The sequence below is a fragment of the Trypanosoma conorhini genome, assembly GCF_003719485.1.
Source record: "Trypanosoma conorhini strain 025E chromosome Unknown Tco_14.4_contig_00593, whole genome shotgun sequence".
NCBI lineage: Eukaryota > Euglenozoa > Kinetoplastea > Trypanosomatida > Trypanosomatidae > Trypanosoma > Trypanosoma conorhini.
The window spans coordinates 1,311-11,541 of NW_021704681.1; the positions used below are offsets into that span (position 1 = coordinate 1,311).

Genomic DNA, 10,231 nt, shown 5'->3' on the forward strand with positions numbered 1-10,231 from the left:
GGTGGTCTATTCCCGTTTCTCTTCACACCCCTGTTCATTGACTCGACGGTCGGTCACAGAAGGCGGCGCCCACGAACCCCCGCCGCAGTCCACGAACCTAGCGGCCACCTTCACCAGTTGAGTTGTACTCCTTTGGCCTCGCAAGGGGCAAGATAAGTGTGAAAAAGAGAGTACGAGAAAACCTACACGGAGGCGCCGCATCAGGAGCCTTTTCCCCCGGGAACGAAAGGAGTGGCCCCAACGTTTGTCCCGGGGCGGGATGAGGCATTCTGTTGTTGTACAAGCCTTTGTCCTGTTAGTTGGAAAGCACCTGGGACCGAGGGGACCTGGTACGCCGTAGTTTGGTGCGGTACTGAAGCGAGCGGATGGGGCTGCGGATGCATCTGGTACACTTGATACGGCATACCGTACGGCTGTGGCATGGCCATTACTGTCGTCGAGGGAATAAAAGGTACGGACACACCAACAAACTGCAATGGATGCATGGCCATCCCATGGCCGGAAGGTGGAGCTGTCGTCCATCCAGGAGCGCTGAGGCCAACGCCCTGCGGATAAGCTGTCTGTGGTGGGGATGACGTCATGGCAGCAGGATGCGGAGGGGGTTGTTGATACATCATCTCACTCACCGGGATGGGGGCCGGAAACGGCGGTGGGGCCGCCGCAGTCGCTGGAGTTTGGGTCGTGACGGGCTCACTTTTCTTCACACTATCCGCAAAAGTTCCAAACTTCAGGCTAGCCAGGACGTCCTTTTTCCCCTCCTCCCTTGACACAAGGCATTCTACGTCGTAGGAAGACCCAACCTCTCCCCACACAGGATCGTGAAACAGCGCAACACTCTTTAAAACTTCCGACTGCGCCTGGAGAGAGACAGTCGTGGTTTTCTCACCTGGTAGATTGACACCCTGAACAAACTCAACGTTCATCGCCTTTGCAGGCTTTGGTTCGGGAAACGATGGAGCCTTGGGTTCAGGCTCCTTCGCTATGGTTGTTCCACTCACGAGAGGAGTATTAGTAGCTGCCGGACGCTGCAACAGTGGTGTACCTTGGTTCTCGGAGCAACGCTGCATAAGAGCAAGAATGGCATTAAGGGGATCTTGTTTCTTCGGCTCTGGCGGCTTTTCTTCGTTGCTGCTAGAGCTGTCGGCCTGAAACGTCTCTTCGTCAGAGGTTGCTGGCGCCTCGTCCGCACGAAGGGCAGAGCGGGGCAGACGCAACTTTTCAGAAACGTCGCGAAGGTTCACAACGGGAATATCATTTTTCGTGATCCAGACGTGCACAGCGGGGTTAAGCCACAACGGAGGCTCCTTTCGACGCGTATTTTCCATTTACTATCCCTCTTTTGCCCTCCGCAAACATAAAAAGGGAAAGAAAAAGGGGAAAAAAGGCGCAGAAATGATAAAGCAAAGGAAATTGGCACGTTTCGAAGTGAAGGCTCACGCGCCCTCGTCCAGGGACGAGGGCGCGGATGAATGTGGAACCGCATACCGTTTAGCTGTTCCGGCAACTCGCAGTGGCCGGCTTCGCGTAACTCCTGAGTCCCCGCCTTTTGTCCGGCCCCCGCCACGGGGGGGGCGCCTCGGAGCGGGAGGGCAGGCCGTACCTGTGCAGTTGCTGCATCCCTCTTTCCGCTCCCCGCGCCGCCCCTTCTTCTGCTTTCACCCCAAACCCCGCGAGCTAGAGGTACTTGTTGATGTCTCCAACAATAGCCACCGTACGCCCAGGGAACATCTTCATCAGCTCCGCGAGGCATTCGTCACGACACTTCCTGGCGTCACTGATCAATGCCTCCAGCTGCGGTCCCAGCCGCTCAAGCTCCTCCTCTAGCTGCTGCACCCTAGCTTGACTGTTGTGCTTTCGCAAATCTGCAGCCGCAAGCCCCCGTCGAAACCGCCGCAACTCCTCCATGAAGGAATGGCGCAGCGTAGGACTTGTCTTCAGACGCACAAAAGACGCCTCCGTCGAGGTTGTTAGTCGCTTAACAAGAGAGTCCACTGCCACACCATCGTCGACAAGCGAATCATCGTCCATAGAAGCTCGCTCCGAGGCAAAACAAAGTAGAGCCTGCAGCTCAGTCAATATGTTGTGTCGGTGGGTGGAGATGGAGACGTCGACGAAGGTCACGCCCTCCACGTTATCCGCCACGTTTTCCTCGCAGCCCTCCTCCGCCGCACCACCATCTCCACCACCGCTGTGGTCGGCACCCGTCGCACCCTCGGCAGCTATGGAAAGGGTCTCCCCATCCCACTTGATTTCTACCGCCGCGTCAACGTCGATCGGCTCGGCGGGGTCGAACTCGCCCCAATCAATGTTGTGGGGCCCTGCGGTTGCCTCGACTTCCTTCTCCACCTCCTGCTGCCGCCGTTGTTGCTCGCCACTCTGGGGCTCTGCCGGCGGCTTGCAGGATTTTTGCTGGTAAACCCTTTCCAACCAAGGGAAGTGCACCGCAAAGACGTCACTGCTGTGCATTCCCATGGAATGCATCTGCGCAACGCGAGCATAAGCCGCGCGAAACGCCTCGAGGTGGGCGCTCCTCCCAAATTCCCTAAGCGCCTCGTTGAGAAGAATTGTGCTGGCGGCCACCATGCCTTCAACCGCTGACTCCAGCTCCTCCTCCGCTGCGCCCCGTGCTTCCTCGAGACCGTACTCCTGAACAAACCGCTTCTCTCTCTCCTCAATATTTTGTCGCGCCTTAGCGGCGTCCTCGATGGCCCGATGGGCGTCATCGAGCGCAGCGGAAAGCCTCTTCTGCTGCTTGTGCTGCGCCGGGATGTCGTAGCGCACCCACTGCACCAGCCTCGGCGCCAGCTCCATGAGACGCGCGAACTCCTTCTTGTGCCGCTTCCCCAGCACCGCCTTGCGGTCCCCCAGCCACTCCTCCATCCGCTGGTAGTGCACCGCGACGACCTGCTGCTCCATCGCCGACCCCTCCCCTTCTAGAGACCCTGCAAGGAGCAACGCAGATGGGAGAAAGGAGAGAGGACAACTTCACACACTGGCAAGAGACAAAGCAAACACCAGGCATATATATATATATATACAACACGCGTGGCAATGCTTATTTGAAGCCCAGACCAGGCCACAACCAGCTCTGAGAAGAAAACATATATATATATGGCTATGGAATGACAGACGCCACCGCCACCGCCACCACCTCCTCTACTAACACGCTCCTACAAGAAGAATCAAAGTAGAACTAATTCTCGTTCAACGTTTATAGGTCTGCCGCACTTTTGATGCACGACTTAGTGATGCTTCAATGCGGCAATGATGCTCTCGAGCACAGAAGTACGAATCTCAATAACTGCCCGGGCCTTGTCGTCCTTTGCAGAGCCTAGCAAAGCCTGTTGCGCAGCAAGCGACTTCTCAGCAGCGGCAAGCTCAAGGTCCTCGAGAGGGACACACTCCACCGCATTGACGTCGCATGAACCCTCATTATTGATGTGCGCAAAGCCGCCACTCAGAAAATACTTTTGCGTTCGCCCGTCGGTAAACTCCACTGTCAGTGGCGCAGGCACGAGTTGAACAATTTTGTAGGCATGCCCAGGATAAATGCCATACTCGCCATTCACACCAGTCACCGTGACACACTTGACGGGTTTTTCCCGCATGAGAAACTCATCCTGGCGCGTGAGAGTAAATCTGAGGGTCTCCAGGTTTTCGTAGGAGGCATGGAGGTCCTTATCCACCACCTTGTGCTCGAAAAACTCAAAGCCCTCTGGCAGATCGTGGTGCGCATCCTGCAGCAGCGGCAGTGTGCGAGATATGAGGCGTCGGCCAAAAACACGGAACATACTTCACTACTAGTACCCACCCGTCAAGCACAGAAACACACAAGCAAGCAAACAAGAAGAAAAAAAAAAGGAATATAACAAAGCAGCATCCGACCAGAAAGGAAAGAGCAGAGGGCCAGTAAGATATGCTGCGGAGCACAGACAAAAAACAAACAAACCTCCACTGTAAATATTTAAAAGGTTCAAAAATCAGAGAAAAAAAAAGAGCAGGAGTTTCACAGGTTGTCTCTACAGACGACGACCACGGCGAGAACCCTTGCGGCGAGTCGAGTCGGTAGGAACCGGGGTCACGTCCTCGATGCGGCCAATCTTCATGCCAGCACGCGCCAAGGCACGAAGCGCGGCCTGAGCGCCGGGGCCAGGGCTCCGCGTGCCAACGCCGCCAGTGGCACGCATCTTGACGTGCAGCGCGTTGATGCCGCACTCCTTGCAGCGCGCCACGACGTCCTGCGCGGCCATCATGGCGGCGTAGGGGGAGCTTTCGTCGCGATCCGCCTTCACCTTCATACCGCCGGTGACCTTGCAGAAGGTTTCGCGACCCGACAAATCCGTCACATGGACAAACGTGTCGTTGAAGGAGGCGTAGACGTGCACAACGCCGTACACCAGCTCGTCCTTGGCGGCGCTGGAGCCGTAGAACTTCACTTCCTGCTTCTTCGACATACCTATAAAACGCTACGGCAAGAAACATGAAAACACAAAAAACAAGAGAAAGAAACGAAACCACAAAACAAAAACAAATGAAAATGCGCCGAAAGAAAAAAGCAACAACAACCGAGAACAGCAAGAGCAAACAAAAAAAACGCACGGAGGCAAACCTTTGCCACCAACGTCTGGTAAAATAACAAAAATCATAAAGAAAAGGAATCGCAGATCAGATTAGAAGGAGAAAAGCCAAAAACATATACATGTATATGTTTTTGTGTATATCTATAGAGATATTTGTGCCGGTGCTTCTCACCTCCTTTTATTAACCCAAAAGAAAAAAAACCCACCAAGAAACAGAAATTGGCACCAAAAGAGAAACAAGGAAAACAAGAACACCTTCATTTTGTTATTATTGCTTCTTCTTCTTTTTCCGCCTTGGTTTGGTTTGATTTTTTCCTCCTTCTTCCTTCTGATCCACTTCTACGTGGTTCCTCGTTCATAACTTCGTTCCATCTCTCTTCTTTTTTTTCTCTTTTTTTTTTTTGCTCTTTCCTTCCGCTCATTACTCCCCTCATTGCGTCCCAGTGACAACAGTGAGAGTGAAGCACGTGGCCACCGCCTCAATGGCTCCCCGCTTCACTGATGCTGCCCTTGAACTCCTCTGCGCAGGATGTTGTATCATCCTCGACGCCCTCCTGCCGCTCATCACCTCTATTCTTATTCGCCTCATCTGAAAGAAGGCGAATAACCTCGACCGCAGACTCGTGCAGTGCCGCATCCGCGAGCCTCTCCCCTGCAAGCACGGAATGGACGTCTAGCAATGTAAGTCCGCGCTTCTCCAAGAACTCCCTGGCAAGAAGTGGGCGCTCAGCCCAGAATCGGGCAAGGTCCGTGTCGCTGTTTCCACCTTCATGCTTCTCCTCCTCAAAGGAAGTGTCGTCATCCTCGTCATCCGCATCATTGAAGCCACCGGATGTTTCCGACTCTTCCTCGTCGCTTGAGCTTCCCTCATCAGGTTCACGCTCGGCGTCAGAAGGGACAAAACAAAACGGTGCATAGTCATCCTCCTTGATTTCAAAAAAGTGATCAAAGTTCGCGAGCATTTCCGTCGCAGTTGCTCGCTTCTGCGGATCAAACTCGAGCATTGGGAGGAGAAACTCCGCAATTTCCGCCGCCTTCTTTCGGGTAAACTTGTGCTTCTTGTAGAGGACGTCATCCAGGTACCAAAAGTTGAGGTCTTTAATATTGCGCAGTGCCCCACGCGAGTTGTAAAACTGAGACCGATACTTGCCCTCTCCTAGACGCATGCTCTCGGGCAGCTCACCCAGCAACTCCGTCATTAGGGCTAAATGATCCTCGTCCCGTGAATAATTTTCTCCCGTTCGTGGGTCAAAAAGAAACTCACCTGTGATCAGCTCAAAAATAAGGCAGGCAGCGGACCACAAATCTATTGGAGTTGAATACGGCTCCCCCAAAATCACCTCTGGACAACGGTACTGGCGAGTTTGCACCTCATCCGTGAACTGCCTGTATGTCCAACAGCTATTACCAAAGTCTGCCAGGACGACGTGGTGCAGGCGTTCAATCTCCCAGTCGGAGTCTGTATCACTCGCGGAGAGCACTTCTGCACGCCCCCCTTCTGGACTTTCCTCCTTGGAGCTCTCCGGCGTCTTTGAGACGGCACTGTGCTGGTCCTTCTCAGGGACGTTTTCCTTCGCGTCGCCATTTTGTTCAATCGCCTTCAGTTTTTTGTAGTATCGTCGACGTTGCGATTTCGTCATCGTCTTTGGATCACGCTCCACCAGGCGCAGACGCTGAGTTAACGGCGGTGGATGATAACGTTTCATGAACGATATTATTGCATGTTTTGGGGTGGAAAGCAGCACGTTTTCCGGCTTCAAGTCGGTGTGAATAATCTCCAAGGAGTGTAAGTGTTCCAGCCCCACGAGGAGCTGTCGAGAAATACACTTGACTATGGGCAACGGGACACCGCGGTATTCATACCTACCAATAAGAGAAAGCAGATCCTCCCCGTAAACGTCAAACACCATACACACATGAACGCCATTCGGGCCGGTGTGTTCAAAGTAGTCATTTAGCCGAGCACAACAACGGGTTTTATCCGGATCAGCAGACATAATTTCGCCCAACAGTTTAATCTCGTCGTATGCGGCTTCCGTGTAGTGTTTGGCGGATTTCTGCACCTTCAGAGCTTGATACCTCTTTGTGACGTAGTCCCAGGCAAGCCAAACCGTAGAAAAATATCCCCAACCAAGCTTTCTGACTACCCGATACTGATCATGATACACCTCACCGACCACGACGGGGTGGTAGCCCCCTTTACGGTAGTCTGTTGGACGTTCATTGGCGGTGTCACTGTAATCCTCAGCGCTGTCACCGTGGTTGTCCTCCTCCTCCCCGTCTCCCTCCTCTTCCTCCTCAAAGGAGCGGTCAGGTATATTCTTTAACGGCTGTTTCTGATGAACCTTTTTTGCCATCTTATGTGCCTGCGCCACTGTCATGCCAGGTTTGAGTTTAACTCCGCCAAGCTCCCGGAATTGGGACTTATTCGGTTTTTTCCCCTGCGTATTGAGGGAAGGCTGCCGCTCCTCGGACTCCTCCCGGGGCTCCGCCTCCTCTGCCACTGCACGCAGGGGCACCTCCAACTCATTGTTAGCACATGGATCTACGTGTTTCGCCCTGCGTTTGTGAGGGCCGAACTTGCCATGCTTCTTGGCATGCCCTCCCTTGTGGCTTTTGTGGAACTTCGGCATTCCCTTCACTTCCCCCCTCCCCACACACACACGCCCCCAAAAGTGCGTGGCAAGCCCCTTCACTTCACCTGCACACGCCAAAGTTTTACGAAGCGAACAAATAAAAATAGAAACAAAAACATGATCAGCGTCATCGCAATCGCCTTCGTCCTCGACCATACGTACACATACACACACACACACGAAAACAGACACCGACGCAGAATAATATGCGTAGCTAGTTACATAACCTTGCATAAGGGATCAGTTATGCGACGACAATCATGGTGTTTGTCATTTTCAGCTGCGAACGGAGACTTACGCTTCATGTATTGGTGTAAGAGATCGCCGTCAGCGGTTTAATCACTCCCTCGCTCAAGAAAGCGCGGTACCGGAAAGAGGCTGCAGTAGAAGAAAGCTGTAAAAAAAACGAAAAAAAAACTACAACAACCAATCTATTAGTATACCTAAACGCCGGGAAAGCGGAGGGCATTAATTCCCTAGGCGTCTACGGATTTCTGGCATTGCTGTAGTGCCCTAAGCAGTTCTTCTACTCTATTCTCCTCCCCCTCTTGCTTATCCCTGGCATCATCGCCCTCAGGAACAACAACTGCCAGCTTATCCAGTAGTACCGCAATCCGTCCACGCTGTTTTTCGTTAACTGTACAGGAGTCGAGAAAGAGGCTTAGTGCTTCGCTAGTTTGTAGTACCACTCGCGTAAGTTCATTCGCTTTTGCTCGCTCAGCCTCTAACTGTGCCCGCGTCTCCTCATGTAGCGCCTGCTCCTTCTTTAGCAGCGACTCAAGGGTACGATTGGCCTCCACATGTACCGTCACAAGATCTCGGTCACGGATCACCTCTGCGTACAGCATCTCCAACAATTGCTCAATCCGTGGTGAGGCGAGAGGCCCGGAGAGCGCCGAAGAATACTGCGGTGGTGTCTTGCCCTGTGTGGGGGCATGCGAATGCGGGTTGGGGCTTCCGTAGCGATCGACACGCATTGGGGCGCGCAGCTCCTCAACTCCGTGGGCGAACGTGCATCCCTTGAAGTTGCAGTTCCCTGCTTCCCAGTTCCTGCACATCGTGGTCTTGTACCGCGTCGGGTTGGTTCCCAGCTTCTTCGTCGAAAAGCTGAGGCTGCCGTTGTTCAGCGAGTCCTCAGTGGTGGGGAGGGAAAACGATGGCACATTCAGGCGCACGACGGCCTGCGGAAGCATTTTCGGCGACACGTACGCCTGAGAAGCCGAACTCCTCTGCGACGATGGGGAATTGCCAGCCCGAACAGAGAACGACATTCCTCGGCCAGCTAGCAAAGAGGAAAACGACAAGAGAAACTGTGACTGGGGGGGCACAGGCGCAGACACAAAGAAGCAAAAGAAGAAGACGGGGGGAAAAAAAGAGGAATAGAAAAGCACAAGCAACATTCACGCCCGGCTGCTCAGAGAATAAAGAGAAACGACAACAGGAAACGTACGAATACGGCGGAAGCTGAAAGTAAACGAAGAGGGGAGGAGGAGGAAGAAGAAGGAGTCAAGTGTGAGGGCGCGAGGCAATAACGAAGAAACAAAGAAAGAAAGAAAAACACCTACACACACGTATGAATACCGCAATTCCATCCTTCACCTCCGTCTCTCCTCAGTAAAACCGCGACTCCCGTTGTTTACGCAGCTGCGCACACAGCGTCACGAGCTAGCAGGCCTTTATCTTGAAATGGAGCGACACAAGGGCCAACACCAACGACTTGATGTCACGCACAAAGTAATAGAACGTCTCAAGCCCCTTAGGGTTGTCGGTTTTCTCCACCTCACTTATTGAAGTGATTTTGTTCGTCACCAAGGAGATGTGCGTGTCTCCCAGGTGAATCTCCAGCTCCTGTCGCCCGTTCCTGTCGGGCTGCGGCCAGCTCTCGTCGTCGCTCTCAAGAACCGCCGAGGTGATGATGATCCGCTTGATTTCCTCTAAAACCGCCGGAGACACCCGGGCCTGCTTCTTGATGATGTTCTCGTTCCGGTAGCGGCTGTTGTTGCCGTACTTCAGCGTGCCATCGTCGCGGATGTCAAACTCCAAAAACTCGTTACCATAGCGCCCCGTGTGTCCGGCAAAGTAGCGAATGTGGTGCAGGTGCGACTCCATGGTCTCCTCAGGCGCTAGCAGCACCGCCTCCCCAGCTGGCACCTCGGTCGTCATTGGCTTCTGGTGCACAGGAGCCCAACAGAGAGAGAGAAAAAAAAAACACGCACGCAGCAGAGCAAAGGCGACAAAATAATAGTAATAATAGAAGTGGAGATGAAAAAAAGAACGTATTCGAAATGAAGAAACCGCAACTCGAGAGAAAAACAAAAGCCAGCCCGCCAAGGTGTGTCTGCGTGCAGCACGCAAACAGAGGCGTGAATGGGCGTCCTGAAATCAAGATGACAAACATGGACTATGTTAAACAAAGACGTACACAATGAACCCTCCATCCCCTTCCTATTAATCATTTTCTCTCTCACACAAACAGTTCACCTTGGTTTTTCCCTTATTTTCTTCTTTCTTTCCTTTCCCGTTCTTCAGCCCGGCACGCATCCTCCATCTCCCTCCACCGGCCTTCGTTGTTCTTTTTTTTTTTTTGCGTTCCCCCGAGCTCCTCCAAACTCCCTCCCTCCTCCCCCCGCATACCGCGGGCAACGAATCAGACTATTCGCCCGGAGAAGAACTTGCCCCCTGTTTTAAAGAAGCGCAACGGCGCAACAGAGAGAGGCCACAGAGTGTGGTTTTATGATCCCAAGCCCCCCACAACTTTACTTGGGATCTACCGCCCACGACCCGATAAAACAAGCAAACTCAAAAAGGTGTTTGATTACAAAAGGGCCCTCGTTGCCAACGGACGAGGCAACGCTCCTTAAATGAGGCCCGCAACCGCCAAACACCCCCTGCAGGGAGCGAATCCGTGGTAGTTGGGGGGTTCAGGGGTGGGATGACTGAAAGCAGAAGCTTTGCGCGCTGCACTTCGGCGCGGCATCCTTAAAAACAAAACCAAAGGTAATCAAGCAAAAAAAA

At 53.2% G+C, this 10,231-nt stretch overlaps 7 protein-coding genes across 7 annotated transcripts, besides 9 other annotated features; all 7 read right to left on the reverse strand.

Annotated features, from left to right (window-relative positions):
- Positions 1-200: 200 nt before the first annotated feature.
- On the reverse strand, positions 201-1,325 carry Tco025E_07551 (uncharacterized protein; the record flags this gene model as incomplete). Its single annotated transcript, XM_029374416.1, has 1 exon — positions 201-1,325. The coding sequence occupies one exon, from the start codon at positions 1,323-1,325 to the stop codon at positions 201-203; it is 1,125 nt and encodes a 374-aa protein (XP_029225475.1).
- Positions 1,326-1,674: 349 nt separating this feature from the next.
- Tco025E_07552 (putative dynein heavy chain) lies at positions 1,675-2,916 on the reverse strand (the record flags this gene model as incomplete). Its single annotated transcript, XM_029374417.1, has 1 exon — positions 1,675-2,916. One exon carries the CDS (start codon positions 2,914-2,916, stop codon positions 1,675-1,677), a length of 1,242 nt encoding a protein of 413 aa, XP_029225476.1.
- A 30-nt stretch (positions 2,917-2,946) lies between these two features.
- Positions 2,947-2,983: a sequence feature (GA-rich).
- A 37-nt stretch (positions 2,984-3,020) lies between these two features.
- Positions 3,021-3,037: a microsatellite.
- A 95-nt stretch (positions 3,038-3,132) lies between these two features.
- Positions 3,133-3,166: a microsatellite.
- Positions 3,167-3,242: 76 nt separating this feature from the next.
- Positions 3,243-3,791, reverse strand: Tco025E_07553 (ATP synthase, epsilon chain; the record flags this gene model as incomplete). The annotated part of the gene is made up of 1 exon (XM_029374418.1): positions 3,243-3,791. One exon carries the CDS (start codon positions 3,789-3,791, stop codon positions 3,243-3,245), a length of 549 nt encoding a protein of 182 aa, XP_029225477.1.
- A 24-nt stretch (positions 3,792-3,815) lies between these two features.
- Positions 3,816-3,853: a microsatellite.
- A 166-nt stretch (positions 3,854-4,019) lies between these two features.
- Positions 4,020-4,454, reverse strand: Tco025E_07554 (40S ribosomal protein S14; the record flags this gene model as incomplete). Its single annotated transcript, XM_029374419.1, has 1 exon — positions 4,020-4,454. One exon carries the CDS (start codon positions 4,452-4,454, stop codon positions 4,020-4,022), a length of 435 nt encoding a protein of 144 aa, XP_029225478.1.
- Positions 4,455-4,892: 438 nt separating this feature from the next.
- Positions 4,893-4,957: a microsatellite.
- Positions 4,958-4,983: a microsatellite.
- Positions 4,984-5,059: 76 nt separating this feature from the next.
- Positions 5,060-7,213, reverse strand: Tco025E_07555 (putative protein kinase; the record flags this gene model as incomplete). Its single annotated transcript, XM_029374420.1, has 1 exon — positions 5,060-7,213. One exon carries the CDS (start codon positions 7,211-7,213, stop codon positions 5,060-5,062), a length of 2,154 nt encoding a protein of 717 aa, XP_029225479.1.
- A 163-nt stretch (positions 7,214-7,376) lies between these two features.
- Positions 7,377-7,408: a microsatellite.
- A 284-nt stretch (positions 7,409-7,692) lies between these two features.
- Tco025E_07556 (zinc finger-domain protein) lies at positions 7,693-8,487 on the reverse strand (the record flags this gene model as incomplete). Its single annotated transcript, XM_029374421.1, has 1 exon — positions 7,693-8,487. The coding sequence occupies one exon, from the start codon at positions 8,485-8,487 to the stop codon at positions 7,693-7,695; it is 795 nt and encodes a 264-aa protein (XP_029225480.1).
- A 205-nt stretch (positions 8,488-8,692) lies between these two features.
- Positions 8,693-8,722: a sequence feature (GA-rich).
- Positions 8,723-8,750: 28 nt separating this feature from the next.
- Positions 8,751-8,772: a microsatellite.
- A 109-nt stretch (positions 8,773-8,881) lies between these two features.
- Tco025E_07557 (mago nashi-like protein) lies at positions 8,882-9,379 on the reverse strand (the record flags this gene model as incomplete). The annotated part of the gene is made up of 1 exon (XM_029374422.1): positions 8,882-9,379. One exon carries the CDS (start codon positions 9,377-9,379, stop codon positions 8,882-8,884), a length of 498 nt encoding a protein of 165 aa, XP_029225481.1.
- Positions 9,380-10,231: the final 852 nt, after the last annotated feature.